This window comes from Artemia franciscana, chromosome 4 (assembly GCF_032884065.1).
Source record: "Artemia franciscana chromosome 4, ASM3288406v1, whole genome shotgun sequence".
Classification (NCBI taxonomy): domain Eukaryota; kingdom Metazoa; phylum Arthropoda; class Branchiopoda; order Anostraca; family Artemiidae; genus Artemia; species Artemia franciscana.
In genome coordinates this window covers 30,170,193-30,189,590 of record NC_088866.1, presented here as the reverse complement: position 1 = coordinate 30,189,590, position 19,398 = coordinate 30,170,193, and the positions used below count along the sequence as shown (strand labels likewise).

Here is a 19,398-nt window from a genome sequence, read left to right as displayed (position 1 = left end):
GGAGGGTATTATACGAGAGAACTAATTATCATGGAGGGATTGTCAGGGGGAGAAGGAATTTTTCATTGATGGGAGTCGGACCTCCTGACTCTATTTAAAAACGATCAGAAATTAAATTTAAAAAATTTCAACTGAAAGAAGGAGCAACAACAAAACTTATAAAGAACAGAAATTATTACACATATAAGAGGGCCACCCTCTTCTCAATACCCCGTTATTTACTTTAAAGTTTTATTTTTGTCCCAATTTCTTATGAACGACTCTTGAAACGCGTGGGCCGTTTAATTAGAATAATAAGCCTTTTTAAATGTTCTAAGAATACTTTAGCGTAAAGAGAGAGGTATTTAGGCGAGGGCTGTCCTTTTATGTAATTAAATATATATAAAAAAAAAAATTACGGAAAATAAGGAGCGACATTAAAACTTAAAACGAACAGAAATTGCTTCGTTTATGAAAGGGGTTGCTTCTCATCAACCCCCACTCTTTAAGCTAAGTTTGACTCTTTCTCTTAACTCTACTTTTTTAAAACAGTAAAAAACTTTAGCGTAAAGAGCGGGGCGTTGATGAGAAGCAGCCCCTTTCATAAACGAAGTAATTTCTGTTCGCTTATATGAGTATATTCGCGATTATATGACTTTTAGGGATTGTTTTCCCCTATTTTCTAAAATAAGGCAAATTTTCTCAGGTTCGTAACTTTTGATGGGTAAGACTAAACTTGATTAAACTTATTTATTAAAATCAGCATTAAAATGCGATTCTTTCGACGTAGCTATTGATATCAAAATTCCATTTTTTAGAGTTTTGGTTACTATTGAGCCGAGTCGCTCCTTACTACAGTTCATTACCACGAACTGTTTGATAAATTTGTATATCTATCTATATATATAAAAATAAGTTGTCTGTGGATCTGTGGATCTGTGGATCAGGTGTGACGTCGTGTTTGTCCGCATATGACGTCTGAATTATTTCACACTAATACAAAAGAAGAAAAAAACTAAAAAAGGTAAAAACTACAAAAAAAACTAAAAAGAAAAAAAACTAAAAAAGCTAAAAAACTAAAAAAAACTAAAAAAAGGTAAAAATCTAATAACTAAAAAAAAACTGAAAAAAATAAAAAAAGGCAAAAACTACAAAAAAAATAAAAACTAATAAAAAAACTAAAAAAGCTAAAAAACTAAAAAAACTAAAAAAAACTAAAAAAAGGTAAAAAACTAAAAAAAAACTAAAAACTAAAAAAGAAAAAAACTAAAAAAAAGGAAAAAACTGGAAAATAAAAGAGAAAAAGAAAACTAAAAAAATATGAATAAATATATATAAAAATAAGTTGTTTGTGGGTTATGTCTGTCTGTCGAGTGACGTCGTGTTTGTCCGCATATGACGTCTGAATTATTTCACACTAATACAAAAGAAGAAAAAAAACTAAAAAAGGTAAAAACTACAAAAAAAAACTAAAAAGAAAAAAAACTAAAAAAGCTAAAAAACTAAAAAAAAAAAAGGTAAAAAACTAAAAACTAAAAAAAACTGAAAAAAACTAAAAAAAAGGCAAAAACTAAAAAAAACTAAAAACTAATAAAAAAACTAAAAAAGCTAAAAAAGCTAAAAAACTAAAAAAACTAAAAAAACTAAAAAAAGGTAAAAAACAAAAAAAAAATAAAAACTAAAAAAGAAAAAACTAAAAAAAAGGAAAAAACTGAAAAATAAGAGAAAAAGAAAACTAAAAAAATATTAATAAATATAAAAAATATAAATATAAATATAATATAAATTAGCAATCAACAAAGCACCGAGACACAAATGACGACCGGGACACAGGGAGTATAAATGACGACCAGGACATAAGTAAAAAAAAAACTAAAAAAACTAAAAAAATGGTAAAAACTACAAAAAAACTAAAAACTAATAAAAAAACTAAAAAATCTAAAAATCTAAATAAACTAAAAAAGAAAAAAAAGAAAAAAGGAAAAAAATAAAGGAGAAAAACAAAACTAAAAAACGAATGTATATACAGACCGGGACACCGGGATACAAATGACGACCGGGACACAGGGAATATAAATGACGACCGGGACACAGGGACACAACTACAATGGGGACGCCGGGGGGCACAGGGGGATATAAATGACGACCGGGACACCGGGACACAAGGAATATAAATGAAGCCCGGGACACTCAAAGAGAAATCACAGACTGGAACACCGGGACACAAATGACGACCGGGACACAGGGAATATAAATGACGACCGGGACACAGGGACATAACTACAAAGGGGACGCCGGGGTGCACAGGGGGATATATAAATGACGATGGCGACTCAGGGAATGGTCGATTAGCAATCACCATCAACAAAGCTCAAGGGCAATCATTAGAATCATGAGGTATAGATCTGAATACGGATTGTTTTCCCATGGACCATTATATGTTGCATGTTCAAGAGTCGGTAAACCTGAAAATCTATTTATATGCACAGACAATGGGACAGCAAAGAATGTTGTATATTCGCAAGTTTTACGTAGTTAAAAACATATATATATATATATATATATATATATATATATATATATATATATATATATATATATATATATATATATATCTATATTCACAGGTGGGACATAGGGACACAACTACAATGGCGCGTAACTAATATGGCGCGTAACGACTTACGCGCGCGGGGGGGCTTGGGGGGGGGGCGCGAAGCGCCCCCACCAACTAGGTGTTGGGGTGGCGCGAAGCGCCACCCAAACAGCTAGTACATATATATATATATATATATATATATATATATATATATATATATATATATATATATATATATATATATATATATATATATATCAAACATTTCGTGGGAACAAACTGTAAGGTACGATGTGAAGAAGCGATGGGCTCAATAATAACCGAAACACCAAGAAACTGAGTCTTGATAACAATGTATAAACCACATAATCGTATTTTGATGCTTATTCAAAATATAAAAAGTTCATCAAGTTTAATGTTACCGATCAAAAGTTACAAGCCTGATAACTTTTCTCAATTTTTGAAAAATGTGGGAAACACCCGCAAAACATCACGTGACCTTGGTGAAAATCACACCATTAGATTCAGCATATCTGAGAACTCTATTGTAGAGGTTTCAAGCTCCTATACATGAAAATGTGGAATTTTGCATGTTTTTGTTTTCCCACAAGCAAGATCACAAATGCGTGTTTATTTGTTTGTTTGTTGTTTTGTTTTTTTTCGTTTATTTGTTTTCAGGGGTAATCGTATCAAGCCTGTGATTCTAGCAGGTCGAGAGATGGCTTATTTGATAAGGAATCAAAATTATTTGTCTTTATTGTTTCTATTGTTTGGTAAAAGACGACTTATACTTATTGACGACATGACTGCCTGTCCATGGATTATTCTTTATGGTTGATTGTGTATGGCTATGCTGTTTGACCTATGCGATTGTATGGATGAGTAGGGTTAAGGCCTCATTCAAGTGCTGGTCTATATTAGTCACTAATTTAGGAAAAGAGTCTTCCTTTTCTCCTTGTGTTTTTTTTTTTTTTTTTTTTTTTTTTTTTTTTTTTTTTTTTTTTTTTTTTTTTTTTTTTTTTTTTATGTGTTTGTGCTGTTGCATTGGTGATTTCTCTTTTCATGATATATATATATATATATATATATATATATATATATATATATATATATAGGAAGATGAATTTGTATGTATATATATATATATATATATATATATATATGTATATATATATATATATATATATATATATATATATATATATATATATATATATTATTATATATCTACACATAGAAATATTGCTGCATTACTATAGTGCTGCATTGATTGCAACCATGACAAGAAAAATAATAAAATAAATAAGTACTATGAGGATATCTATTGGGAGTGATCAAATGATGGTTAATAATAGTAATATGCATTTATAATCTTAATAAAAATAATAGTGGTACTTTGCGGTAATTATGGTTGGATTCGGCACTTCCCAAAAAGAAAGAAAACGCGAAGGTCATAGTATCTGTTAGAAATAATTCTAAAACATGCCCTACCACAACTTCCATTATTTTAGAAAGGATTCAAAAGATTAACTCAAAAGACATAATGTTAAAACTACATTTGCTCCTCTGTCTTAGTTTTCGTAATTGTTTGTCTTAATTGGCAAATATTAGTCATAAGGATCTTTTATCTTTTGGTAGCAACGTTGATAAGACGAACAACCGTAATAAGCCTTCCTTACTGGTATTATCTCGAATAACATTAAAAAATAATGAATTAAAAATTTCAGAAATGACTGATGAAAATATTCCCATAAATAAAATTTCCTATTAACAGACAAAATTTAGCGTATTGATTCAATAGTGCATCATTTCGAGCATGAAAAAGAGTTTACCGTTCCAATCAAGGGCGTAATATGCTATGGGACAGGGAGGGGCCAACTGCCCCCGGGACGCCAGCTTTCCCTATAGCGCAGTTCCACCAAAGCTGAATTTTAGTTTCTTCAAAAATCTTGCCAAAACTAAGATACTACTACTATTACTACTAACAACTCACTCCAGCAGCATGCCGCCTGAGGCTAACACAACTACGCACGCTCCTCTTCCATCAAAATCTATTTAAAGCCTACCTCTAAAACGCCCTCCCAGAAAGTTCCTATTTTCCTTAAATCGTTCTTTATGACATCCTCCAACCCAGACCATGGACGACCTGCTTTACGTTCAGCCCTTGACGGCTGGCCTAAAAGGACAATCTTGGGAAATCTGTTATCCTTTATCCGCAGAATGTGGCCAAGTCACCTCAACCTATCTCTCATTGTAGCCCTTGAAAGCGGGACAAAACAGCATTTTTCATATAGCCTATTGTTTGGAATACGGTCAGTCAGCCGTGTAATCAGGACCAGAACATGGGTACTCAAAACATAATTCAAGCATCCACAGAAACGGGTTAATTTTCTTTAGTTTATCTTTGTCTTTATGGTACTGTATGGCTCATTTTTCATTTTTTTAATGTCATTTTCATTTGATTTGGCAATATTGGCTCCAACTTGGCTCCCTCCAAGGATTTGGACAAAATTACGCCACTGGTTTCAGTCTACTCAAATGGCAAACGGAGAAGGTCAATATACTTCAAAATAATCTGGAAATATTAGGCCTATTTCTGTCTAAATAATCTAATAACATAATCTTTGAAATAATCTATCAACATAATCTTTGACAAAAAAAAAATGACACTTCTTTTTCTAGATTGAGATAATTTTTTTTCTAAACTCTCTAGTCTCTCTCTAGACTATCACAGTTTCCGTTCAAACCAATTCATTCCCATGTGGCGACAATGAAAACAAGAACGAAGAAAAAACTGACACTTACCTTCAGTTAGACCTTACTCCAATAAAGGTAACTAAAAGAAACTAAATATCAGAAGACTATAATTTGGCCTTGTTTCCGGACTGCGCAAGTAACCTGATCTAGGAATTATTGAAATGAAGTGACGCGTTCAACAATCAAAATTTTTTTGACCTAAGCAAAAAGCAATAAAAACATTGCAGAGGGTTTGTCCGAAAAACGTAACATTTTCAACAAATTTAAACAAGTAATTTTTCTCAAGTAATAGTAAAGCTTTGGAAGTAATATTTCAAAAATTGTCTAAGATTTCAAAAAAAACTAGGAACTTTTCCAGATTCCAGAGTATTTTCCAGATTCCAGAGTATTGCCTGCTTCAAGTTCAAGCTCGTTTATTAACAATATATGTACAACAACAATCATCAGGGAAATAAAAATACCCCCCACCCATTGCCCTCCATAGCCCGAAAACCGGGTAAAATATGAGAACAATAAATCAAATAATAACAAAGAAAGTGTTTACAGCTAAAACTGGTACCAGTCAATCAAAAATTCCACAACGATCCAACTTACTATGAAATTTGATCAAAATTTCAATATTTGTTACTAATCATACTTTACTCTTTTCTGCATGGCTATAACTTCTTAAGTAGCTATTTAAAATTTTCCTTGATTTAAAATTTTCCAAATGGGTTGTCCCCTCTTCAACGCCTCGCTCTATACACTAAAGCTTTTAATTGTTTTAAAAAGTGGAATTGTGGCAAAGAGTCAAACTTTAGCGTAAAGAGCGAGACGTTGAAGAGGAGACAACCTATTTCATATACGGAGTAATTTCTGTTCGTTTTAAGTTTTAATGTCGCTCCTTACTTACAGTTAAAAAAAAAAACAGTTTTTTTCATTTAATTCAGAAGAAAGATGACTATAGTGTTTAAATTCCAAATTTCAGGTCTGGCTCATAACTCCAAAAGAAGAATTGTATTATATATATATCTAAATAAAAATAAAATAACGATCAAAATAAGCATTGCTTTAACTATTCTTGACTAACAAATACTCAATGGATTTTACATAATTATTTTATTTGGCAAACAGTACAATTTTGCAATATAATTTGGAGTACAAACAAAAGCTTGTGCTCCAGACACATCAACACCAAACAAAAATAGCTTTTCTTTAGAAAAAAAAAGGATTGGAGGTTGCTTCCAAAGGGAGTTCTGACTCCATTTATTTATTTTCCCTGTCAAATATCTACAATTTTGTAAGCTATAGTTTCCTGATTTTAAGCGTTTACCCCCCCCCCTCGGAAAATACCCCCAGTAGAAAATACCCAGTGGAAATACTTAGTCAGTTTTTGACAGTAGCGGGTACCAAATTAAAGAAAATAAAAAAAAGAAAGAAAAAAATGTAGGCGCATAATCATCAAAATTAAGGTAAAAACATATGGTACCGAAAATTTTAAGAAGGTTTAGCTTTCCTTTCAAAGCAAAGTTGGCTTTGGATACCAACACATTTTTATTGTTCAAGTTTTTACAAACGAAGGCGTTGTCAAATTCTACGAGTTTGTTTTTTCTTATCTTCCAAGTATAAAACTATCACAAATAACCATTAATATATAAAAGAAACCCAAAAAGAGCAGGAATTAAAATAAATAGCCGATTCAAACTCAAAATGAGCGAAAATTAAAAGGAGACAACCCCCATGTCTTCTCAAGACCAGAACATAATTTGCACTTTACTAGAAAAAACAAATAACCGTGTACTGTCAGTTAATATGCATATTCTGATGATTTATTCCTTATAGTATTAATACTTCTTTATTTATTTAAGTCACAAAAGTGAAAACATTTAAAATATATTTTGTTTTCAGTAAAGTGTAAATTATGATCTGGTCTTGAGAAGGTGTGGTGGCCGTCAGCCCTACTCATGTTAATTTTGGCTCGTTTTGAGACTGACTCGGTTATTTATTGTAATTTATGGCCGTTGGGTTGAATTCATTTACTAATGGTAACTTGTGGTAGTTTTTTGCTTGGAAAATTAATTAAGTTTATTTCTACTTAATCTAAAGATGGACATTAAATAGTCAAAAATGTTTTTATCAAGAATTTGATCAAAAAAGGAAAACAGCTGCTTCCTTTATTTCTACAACAACATTTCTTTATTAACAAAATGACATACCTTCTACATGTTGCTAAGCAAATCCGGAGAGATTCCCTTAAAAGAATTCATACAGGCTTTGTAGATGAGAACTATACCTTAATCGAGGACAAGACATTTGTGTCTTCAGGTGACATTGTTCTTGCGCCTGCTGCTACCGGCGGGACAGAGCCGGCAAAGCGAGGTCTCACTTTCCATTACGACCTCAGGTGCTACAACATGAGATAAAGAGGGTCTTGTGTACATATTATTTGATTTTAAGATTTCTATGTATCCAAATTTTTAAGCACATTGCATTTTATTGAAAATTAAGTGCTGTCCGAACCTGCTTTGGTACAAACAAACAAAATAATAAAATTGAGTTTATATTTATTCCGAAAAGCACGTACATAAAACTTCAAAAAAGGAGAAAAAACAAATAATATTAGATTTATATATTCGAATGAAGTAATATTTAAACAATTTTCAGACTAACCCAATTGGAAATGTCAATGTTTATATTGAAATTTGTCTAACCATATTTGGATGCAATGTTTCCATAATCAACTAGGATTTATAATTTCTTTAAGCCCTTTCCCCCTAAAAATAGAAACTCAACATACCTAACAAATAAAAATAATAAAAATGAGCTGACATTTATTCCGAAACACACGCACATAAAACTTCAAAAAATAGCAACAATTAAACAACTAATATTGAATTTACAAACTGGAATGAAGTAATTATCTAAACAATTTTCGAGCTAACCAAATCCGAAGTGTCAACATTTAGCTTGAAAAATACATATGGATAATAATCCCCTGTCGAGAAAACCATTCCTGGAATATCAACGTTGTCAGCAACAGATTGAGAACCAGTGGAATCAAGATGCGAATACATATTATTAAGAACTTCTTTTAAACGTCTGACGTTACGACGATTTGGATGTACAATGACAGCCTGAAAATTCACTGGGAGACCGTACCTAAAATAATTTGGTTTATATAAATCTCACTAGAACATATACTATTGACATTATAACTTTTTCTGTAGGGTCTATAGAAGTTCATTGGCGTGTACTATGGTATCTTCTAAGGGTAACAATTCACGAAATGAAGGGAACAGTGGGGCAACGATTAAAAAAAAATAATAAAGATACGAAAAAGGTATTTTCATAGAATAAGGATGGGACTTGCGCTTTTATATTCAATAAAAATATCAGAAAAAGGTATCTTTCGAACCCCCTCCTCCCAGTTAATGCCCCTGGTATCGTCTAATATTTTCTAAGAAAATATATTAACGTGTTCTAGAGTCTGTGGAGGATATATTCTACAAAAAATAGAATAGCAATTCAAGTAAGTTTAATATTAATAAACTTTTAATATTAATTTAATTCTAATATTAAATTTTTAATTTAAATTTTATAATTGAATTAAATTTTATTACTTGAAACTGTTTACAGTTTGGAATCATGACCATTTTTGTGACTTTGATATTACCCTATTAAATCAAGGAAAGAGCCCACTTTTAAACGAGGTTAGCATTGAAGAGAACATTTTCGCCAAACAGTTTTTTAACTTCATTATTTTTGGTTGCTAAACGTTTAAGATATATATATGTTACCGTTTATGTCCGCAATCTAGTTTATGTCGACATTCACCATGAATGTTCGAAATTCTTTTTTCTCTGCTTGAACTCAATTAGCTTTGCGAGTCAGCTTTTTTAGTCTTATGCAACCTATGATGGTAAAAGTTAAAGCTAGGTTAGATTATGTTCGTTCAGATTAGGTTAGGTTAAATTTGGTTCTAAGTATCAGATATGGGTTCAAAACCTAACTTAAGCTAACCTAAACCAACCTAGCCTCGTCTAACCAAACCTAATCTAACCTAATGCGTCATCATCAAACCTTGCATTAAATCACAAAAATTGACCGGCAACGATGACTAAATCCAAGGAGAAAAAAGGTATTTCGGAAATTCACCGGTGAATGTAAATAAATAAATAATATATATATATATATATATATATATATATATATATATATATATATATATATATATATATATATATATATATGTATATATATATATAGCAGAGACTATGGAAGCATATGAGGCTGATATGCGGCGTTTGATGGCCTCTATTAGGAGATGACGAGCATGAGAAATGGTATTTCCAACGGGAATACCAAGGTAAACAATTTGGTCAGAATGGCAGATCTTTGAATTCCCAAGAGCAATTTCAAGAGGAAGTGGGTCTTTCCAGTAAAAACGCGCTACGTCGGACTTTTGATCGTTAAATTCAAGACCAGATTTTAAATATTCTGCTTGCAGTTTTTGAAAAGTTTCAGAAATTTTGTCCAAAGTTCGGCTGATGTTAAAAATGTCATCAGCATAAGATTGTGTAAACTTGTTAATGCTGTTACGGAATTTTCCAAGACAAATTTAACACCAGTTTATTGGTAATATATTTTTGACATCTGGTTCAACTATTTTTTGACATTTGGTAGGTTCAACAATTTTTTCGTGACATTTTGGCTGAATTTCAGAGGCGTAAAACATCAAGTTGACTCTCTACGTACTAGGTACAGATAGGAGATTGTCACCCCACTGGGTTATTTAACTTATTGGTCCCGTTTTACTATTAGTCAACTTATCGCAAATCTTAATTTTTAAAAGGTATTCAACGGTAAACTAACTAACCATGAAAAGTTAAAAAAAAATCAAATCTTTGGAAATAACCCCAAGAAATTTATATTTAACAGCAGCAATGATCACTTAGCCAGAGTTGACCCAGCTCTGAATGGGTACCAGGAGAAATCTGGGGAAGATAAACAGGAAGGGTGTGGGAAAGCACAGGATGGCTGGCCCCCAACCCCCATTGCTCTCCCTGGCTGAATGGCCACGAAACGTAGACCAACACTACCGGTAGGGACTGAAAAGTCCAATCGTGTGTTCTTTACCTTTTTCATATACAGCAACAGGCCTTAAAGGCCTTCACATTTTGAAGAAATTTTTGATAGCTTTCAAAGGACAAATAGCCTTACCTCAGAACTGACTCAACAAAAACTCTCAAGGCCTTGACATGAATCCATGCTGTAAATGATTCGCTGAAGTTGATTTTCAGCCAACGAATCAGGTGTCCCTAAAATAAAACTATATAAAGAACATTCTTAAAAGTCATGAAACTTTTTTTTTCTTTCGCAGTAAGTCATAAAGTTTGGGGAGATAGCAGGCTGATTCGTTTGTACCCAAACGAAGCTCATTGTGTTGTTCTCCCGGAATACCATAATTGGCGCATGATTTGTTATATTCCATCTGTTTTTATTTTTGGATCTCCCCCCGAAATAAAGTCCCATCCCTGAGAAGGATACAAGGCTAGAGAACCAAAGATCATTCTTCGGCTTCAAACCGTTGGAATTTGCTGGGAAACTAAAGACTGGGAACGTATTTGTGTACGTTCAAAGGCTACAAGGAAATAAAAGATCAATTTTACACCAACCTGAAAAATCAGTTGACGACACCTCAGACATGTTGTAACAAGCTTACATTTATAAAAAGAAACAACTGAATGCTGTTGGTCTGCTACAACTAGAACCCCTACCAACAACAAAGAACCGCTATTAACAACTCATTGCAGCACTCCACCACCGTAGACAAACAAATCTGTAGCTTCCACCCTCCGCTACACCGGAAAGATAAACTAATATACACCAACTAATCAATCATGACAAAAAATGGAGGAATAAATTTTAGCTCAGAAACAGTTCTGCTTTGGATTTTTCACTGACCTTGGACCCATTTCACAGCAAACTATTTCTCTTAATTTTCTATATGTAGGTAGAGATATTTTTATATGTTCATAGATTATGGAAATATAACAAAACACCGAAAAAAGGCCAAGATAGCTTCGAAAATGAGATAACGAGACATTTTTTTTCGACATAAGCTCTATAAATTTTCAACATATTCAAGTTGATTTAGAGCTAATTTAGGGTTGACTTAATATAGAATTAACTAGAGGAATTGTCTAATCAGAATCAACTTAATTATAAAGTTAATTGAGTTAAATAAAAGCAATTACTTAAAAACTTAATTAAAAATTAAGTTAATTTCGAATTTACTTAATAAGTAAATATTGCTAATTTAGTTAAATTGATTAGTCAGCATACTTTTGCCAGGGTGGCAAACAAAAAATTCATTAATAATCACCAAAAATTTGGCTTTAATAAGCCCTTAAACTATTTTTACTATCTAAACTTCAAGGCTATCAAACTAGGTTAAGAGCAAGATTTTTATACAGAACTACTATATGATTTTGTTAAAGTTTCATATTAAACACCAATTTTGGTTAGAGTGGGCCTGTGCACATTTAGTTATTCAGCTGGATTGGTATATCATTTTCCGCAGCATTTGTGCACAGTGATTAAGAGGATTGCCCAGCATTAAAGGCAAACGACTGTAATTTTTTTTGCTAATTTACAATTTTTTTTGCAAATTTACAAGAAAACAAATTTTTTGTTTTCTTGAACTTTTAGTATTTTTTTTTTTTGCCTTGTTTTGATTGTTTTCATACGAATTGCATTTCAGACTACATTTTGCTCGTAAAGGGTCCTGTACAATTTTATTGATCCGGTTTCATTGACACACCATTTTAAGCTGTATTTCTGTGGAGGGTTCCATTATTAGAGAAGGGACTTAATAACTTTTGAGCTGTGTAGCTGCAGGATTTGAAAGGTAAAAATGTAAGAAATCTAAATATAGTGAAGGACTAACATATCGTTAATTGACATGATAACCCTTAGAGAAAAAACTCAGGTCCAATGCCCTTGACAGGAGTAAATGAAATGAGAATGGCATCCTACTCGGAGAGCAAGCACGAAGGGTAAGCATATTCGAAGAGCAATAAATTTTTAAGAACAGCATATTTCGATAAAAGGCTAGGATCCTGGGTTCCTTTATAATTACCTCTCCCCTCTTTTCCCTCCCACTATGTCAGCGGCCTCATCCATTGGCCAGTCTCTATCTAATGAATCATTGTTTTAGGCTATCTGGAGTGTTGTTGTCTGTTGTACTCGCCATAGTAATTACCGACTTGTCAAGAATGAAGACTCGTCGTTAAGGAGGGCACTAAAAATTTTGCAAGAGGGACGAAAAGAAAAGAGAAAAAGACAACCATGACGATATATCTCAGACGAGCATATACTGTCTTTCGAATGTTAAGACTATTAAATGCTCCATATTAGTTAGACTTGGAAAAATATCGAATGTACTTGATTGTAGCTAAAACAAATTTCGGAGAGAAAATAAAACTGATCAAAACTGGAACGAAGTGAAGCACACAAGCAGGGTGGGTTCCTACGAACTCGTGCCCTGGCATTTACAAATGCAGGATTTGTTTCTGTTTCTCTTTATTTCTTATTATATTCCGTATCGAACACCTAATCTGTATGTTTATTTAAATGCATGCCCCCTGCCTCTGGAAAAGCTTCAACATAAATTCCAACATATACAGTGGAACGATATCTAGTCTTTCAGGGGCTGGATGGTTTTTCTCGTGGATATCACCCATGATGTGCCTGTCTTTTAAATGTTATTGCACTGAAAAATTTTATTGTTACCCTTACTGGTTTGACGAGTTTTTACCCGTGCAAGGGAAATCTTAGCATCCCAAACAAATAAATATTCCCACCCAAATGAAGACAACACTTAGCATTTTTAATCTCCATAGAAGCCAAGACTATAAAAGTGCCAAGCCTTTCAACTAGCTCGTAATCGACACCAAGTTTATTCAAGTGTTAAGTTTATAGCGAATACCTAAAAGCTGTTATATCGAGAGGCGAAAAGCTAGAATTGGTACTCTATCGTAATGACTCACTTTCAATAAGGCATGATCTATAAACATATCGTAATATTTGCTCTAAGTGTTTCATGACCATTTAAGATGCACAATCTTATTTATAGCTGTACAATTTTCTATTAAGTATGTAATAAAGTATTCAAGTATACTCTATTAAAAAAAAAAAAATATATATATATATAGCTTTAGTAGTTATGTAAGTTTACTAATATGAAGGTGAATAAATAATGATCAATAAGATGACCCAGGTTAGTAGGAATGGTTACAGAAAATAAAACATAAATATACTAGGAGAGTATTACGGCCAGGGGCGTAATTTGCAATGGGGCAGGGGGCAGCTGACCCTCCTCAGCTGAAATTTAATTTCTTCGAAAATCTTGTCAAAGCTAAGATAAGACTCTTTAATTCAAGCATCCACAAAAACGGATCAGTTTCCTTTAGTATATTTTTGCTTCTATGGTACTATCCTTTCTATGGTACAACACGGCTAATCTGTCAGTTTTCCCTGTCATTTTCGCTAGATTTGCGGCTCCAACTTTACCCACCCCCCTCAGAATTTTGACGATATGATGCCACTGGTTACGGCGAAAACCTAATTGGCACAAAGCTAACCAGGACAAAAGAAAAAGGACACAAAACTTTTAAAACAACCTCGTTCCCTTTTATATACATACTAATATTTGTGGAATACTATTAATTCTATGATGGTATGCCACTGTCAAAGACATTACATTACTAGACGCCAAATAACACCATTTTAAGCAATCTTCGTGCGTCTTTTCTTCATGAACAGTAAATAGAATCCCATCTATTATAAACTGAAGCAAAATTCAAGAGAAACTACACATTTATCCTTTTAAATTCTCCATTGTTTGTACTTCTTGGATATTTATTGTCCAGGAAAACCTAAACTTTTTTTTTTTAATAATGCAACTGAAATTAAAATCTAGTAAAATAAGATCTTCGGCTATTTGTTTTCGGAAATTGAAAATTGCTGGATCACCAGATGCATGGGTCCTTATAAAGACATGTGTTCTTTATCTTATAAAGCAGTCTACAGAACCGATCAGAATTCTCAAGAGACAATACTGCTTTACAAAATAAAGAGCAGTCAATACTCTTATATTTATTCACAATTCAGCACATTATTCACACATCAGCAACTTCATCCGTCTTTTCCTTATGAATGGTAAATGGAATCTCGTTTATTATAAATTCAAACAAAATGCAAGAGAATTCGCAAATTTATGCTTTTAAATTCTCAATTGTTTGTACGTGTTTTGTGCTTGTTGTCTAGGGAAACCTAGATTTCTTTTTCTTTCCTTTTTTTAAGTATTGTCACCGAAACTAAGTCTAGTAAATAAGGTCTTATGCCTCTTGTCTTCGGAATTTGAAAATTGCCAGATGCAGAAATACGCTCAATTAATCGACTAACTGTGTAGTTACAATTAATTGTGTGCTTCATATTGAATCTTAATTGGATTGTAATTGTGCATTTCTTGCAATTAATTTCTCAAATGTGCCAGACAAACTCAATTAACCGAAAGATGTTATTGTCACTTTTGTTACTGCTGTAGTTCCTTACTGAGGAAGAAGTAATTGAAATCGATGACCAAAGAGGATCAACAAGCCTTAGTAGAGTTGATCGTAAATTGCCCCTTGAAACTAGGAATAAATTCAAGTAAGCTGGCGGCAATACTTCAGCCATGGCCACGGTCTTTTCAGCTTTTATTAGAAGCAGTCAGAAAGAATCCAACCCTCTCCACGGCCACGGCTTCATTCTAACCACAACTGGATACGCCGAACAAGGCCATACAACAAAGTTCAAATAAACAAAGTACTATATAGCAACGTGAATCTACTCTCCCCTCCAGGCAGAAACAACAACAACAAATTCAACAATTTTTTTTCTCTATTATGAACCTAACAAGATCATACAGCACAGTATTCTATGATACAAATCATAATTATAACATTAATAACAGCCACCCCCACCCACCCAAACAAATGTTAATCTCTTTTCTTTACCTCATTAGCATATTTACAAACCCGGATGATTGCCCTTTTTAATGTCGTCTGCAGGATTCCTGGGAACTCAAGGGTATCACCTTCAAACAATTTACTTCTTCAATTAGAAAGCTGCTGACACCTAGCAAGAATGTATACAACATCCTTTACTCCTGTATTGAATCTGGGACTAGGGTTACTCGTATCTGGGGGCATCCTTTTATTTCAAAACTCTGTTTTAAATTTTTTAATCGTAGACAATTCGCTCGAATACAAAACCATGTACCCAATATCTCAAGCTGTAAATCTAATTCAAAATAATATTCAAAACGAAAAACCTTTTTAACCTCAGAATAAAATTTCAACGTCTCTGAACTCCTCATCCTTTGGATACAAATCCGGATTCCCTGGTCTCCCATTCTACTCCTAAAACGAGTCACGAGCAATTCGTCCTTCTCTGGCGGATCTAGCCCCTCAATCCAAATATAAGATAGTCCTTTTCCATCAAATAATTTTTTCATTTGACACAACCATGATCTTTTCCATCTCAACCGTAGCATCTCTAAACAGCCTTCCTTTGCTAACCTATCATCCGGCAGGCAAACAACCTTTATCCAGTACCGAATCATTTGCGCCAGTCTACCTAATCTAAGCGAAAACCATCTTAGGTCTCCTTTCATAGCCACATTGTATGTCCTTAAGTAGACCCCAATTATTCAACTTTAGCATCTTTGGGGAAAAAAGATTGAACATCCCAGCGTCGAGAAGGTGTCCAGCATTGCTGGGAAGATTTGGTTACAGAGAGCACGATACAACCATAAAATTTTTTTGGAATCTTGTGGTTTTGAAGCGCTACTTTTGACATGTTTGCAATACTTTTTTACCACTTTGAATTGAATGTATTTGCACTTGAATTCAAAATCGTTGAAATAGAATCAAAATTGCCTAAAAATATTTCTGGAAGCCAATACTTGAATTGTGATTGCTTGAAAATGACAGGCTTAACTGCTGCGTTTATCAACTCAAGTGACCTGTCAATCGCGCATCCTGGCCAGATGTATGGGGGGGGGTTATCCCACACAGCTGATCAAAATTATCCAGAGACAAGACTGCTTCCTAAGATAAAGAGCAGTCAATGATCTTATATATATTCACAATAAAGAAGGTGGTGCCCTTCAAAAGCGTCTGGGGCCAGAACCAGCACCCTCATGCGTCTTTTCTTTGTGAGTGGTGAACAGAATCCCAACTATCATAAATTCAAGCAAAATACAAGAAAAAAATACATATTTATGCTTCTAAATTCTCTGAAATATCATGAAAAGAGAAATCACCAATGCTACAGCACAAACAAACAAAAAAAAAAAAAAAAAAAAAAAAAAAAAAAAAAAAAAAAAAAAAAAAAAAAGAGACAGAAGGAGAAAAGGAAGACTGTTTTCCTAAATTAGTGATTAATATAGACCAGCACTTGAATGAGGCCTTAACCCTACTCATCCATACAATCACATAGGTCAAACAGCATAGCCACACACAATCAACCATAAAGAATAATCCATGGACAGGCAGTCATGTCGTCAATAAGTATAAGTCGTCATTTACCATACAATAGAAAAAATAATATAGACAAATAATTCAGAGGCAACACCCAACATAAGGGCTCATCAGGAGAATACACTGGCCTATATAGGGTTTCGCCACTCTAAATTCTCTACCCAGCACAGTGTTGTGGCTACCACAGAATATCCATGGCATCCCCGCGTCAGGTATCACCCCCAAAATACATGCCCATGAAAAAAAAACAGCAAATGTAAAACAACCAAGTAAAACCAAAACAAGCTTATCTTGTTAATATATCCCTCCCTTTAGCAACAATAGGTAAACTAAATATTATAAAATTTTATCAAATCACAAATATTAACACATTGCAAAAAACCTGAATGAACTAAACAATTATAGAATTCATCTTTACCATGTGGCTAATTTTTTAAAAAATCCGCTCAATTAGAAACACAATTCAAAATAAATGGCGCTGTGACAACATTTCTCGAACCTCCGAAATTAGTTAAAAATTTCTTTAAGTATTTCTAGATAATTCTTTTGATATTTATTTAAAAGTTCGTTATAATGAAAACTAAATTTTTTAAATTGCCAAGTTAATTTATTTGCAGAAAAACCTCTTGATATCAATTTTTGGCTTAAGATTTTACATCTATTTTTAAAATCAATATAATTACTACAAATCCTTGCATAACGAAGTAACTGTGAGAAAAACGCTGAATATGTGATATTTGAGTGTATATTACTTTCAGGGAATGGGAAACTAATGTTAGATGTGATTATATCTGAAACAATTAGATATGAAACAAGTAAATCCAATGGAGAAGTGTCTTTCCCTTCAAGTTCAAGTTACAGCAGTAGGCTCGTCGCAGAATCACATGTTTCACGGCAACATAAACCTGAACTGATCGTTAAGAATCGACGGCCGATTTACATTGAAATTGATTTTACATTTTGAAAAAAAAAAGATTTGAGCAGGGTTGAACGGGTTGACTCCAACTCTATTCAGCAAAAATTTACTAAAAGCCCGACTTTACAGCCCTGTTTGAAAGCTTTACTTGACCGGAAGTTATAATCAACTCCAACTCCATTCAGCAAAACTTACTAAACTCCGACTGCCACTCCATCCAACGAAAATTTACTAAAACTCCGACTTAGGCTCCACGACTTCGACTCCACGGCCCTGTCATAAGCTTTCCTCTACAGATCAGTAACGTTCAAGAAATTACTGAATGTCTTTTTTTTTATCCTTGCAATAACAGTAGAGAACTTGTTTTATTGGAGGGGAATAAGATCACGAAAACAAACAACGACTAATAAACACGACATGATGACATGCCAGACACCACGACAGACAAAAAAAAACTGGTTTACAGGTCGATATACATTATAGTGTTATCAGCTTTCCTCTAAAGATTGGCAATGTTCACGAATTTACTACATGTCTATTGGAGAAGTTAAATGACGGTGACAAAAGATGACCAATAAACAGAACACGACGACATGACAAAGACAAGAACAAACAAAAATTGCTTAACAGGTAGGTGCACATTATGGTGTGATCAGCTTTCCTCTACAGATTGGCGACGTCAACGGAACCACTAAATGTCTTCTCTTGCTTATCTTTATTTAAAAGACAATACTTGATTACATGCCCATTTCCCATTCAATCGTCAATGTAATATAGTAACGAAATACAAAAGTTGCACGGAACTAATTGTATTGGAGAAGATTTGTTTTGACCAGAGTGGTTATTTCAACAAAATCACGATGCAAATAAAATGAAAAGAAAACATTATTTTGTTACGACGGAAAAGGGAAAATCTTCAGATTCCCTATTCAAAATTATTCACTTTTCACAAATCTTGCAATCATCACGATTAAACTGGTTGTGTTTAACGTGAATAATGGGTTTAATGGGTAAGAAGCGCGTTATCACTCTTTATACGGATATACTGAAGCATAGCCGAGAGAATCTGCAACTCGCTAGAAACCGAAAATCTTCAGTCTTTTTCTTTTTACCTAGATAAACAAAATTAAACAAAAGCATTCCAAAAGGAGTACTTACATAATGCTTTTTCTTATCATTCATAAGCTTAGTCAGTTCATTTTTTCCAGCAGCAATAGTCTCTTCGTCATATGAAAATTCTCTAACAATAAACCTAAAATACATAAATATACAATTAAATAGAACAAAAGCTGATTAATGAATAATTTATTTATGAACAACTAATTAATACAAAGTTGATAATTAAGAATGAACAATTTTTAGGAACGGATGGTTGAAATTTTGAAGAGTAAATGTCAAATTGGTATTAGCCAGTCTTGAACTAAAAAACAATTTTCTTTTCCAATATTTTAAATTCTGCATTCCGTCCTTTCTCTCTTACAGTCGCCTTCAGTGTATAGATTAAGCCAAAAAATTAGTCCTTATTCCACTCACTTCTAAGAAATAAAAAAGAAATTCCATTAGAGCCTTAATTTTCCAGC

General features: G+C 33.2%; 1 protein-coding gene across 2 annotated transcripts in view; it reads right to left on the bottom strand.

Annotated features, from left to right (window-relative positions):
• Positions 1 to 8,128: 8,128 nt before the first annotated feature.
• The window catches only part of LOC136026280 (V-type proton ATPase subunit C-like), a 55,019-nt gene continuing 43,749 nt past the window's right edge, over positions 8,129 to 19,398 (bottom strand). For both annotated transcript variants that reach the window (XM_065702670.1, XM_065702671.1), the window contains exons 7-9: positions 18,977 to 19,070; positions 10,535 to 10,632; positions 8,129 to 8,473 (exon numbers count right to left, since the gene is read on the bottom strand). In XM_065702670.1, the coding sequence (XP_065558742.1) occupies positions 8,236 to 8,473; positions 10,535 to 10,632; positions 18,977 to 19,070 (430 nt within the window). In that variant the 3' untranslated portion in view covers positions 8,129 to 8,235. The remainder of the gene's footprint in view (positions 8,474 to 10,534; positions 10,633 to 18,976; positions 19,071 to 19,398) is intronic.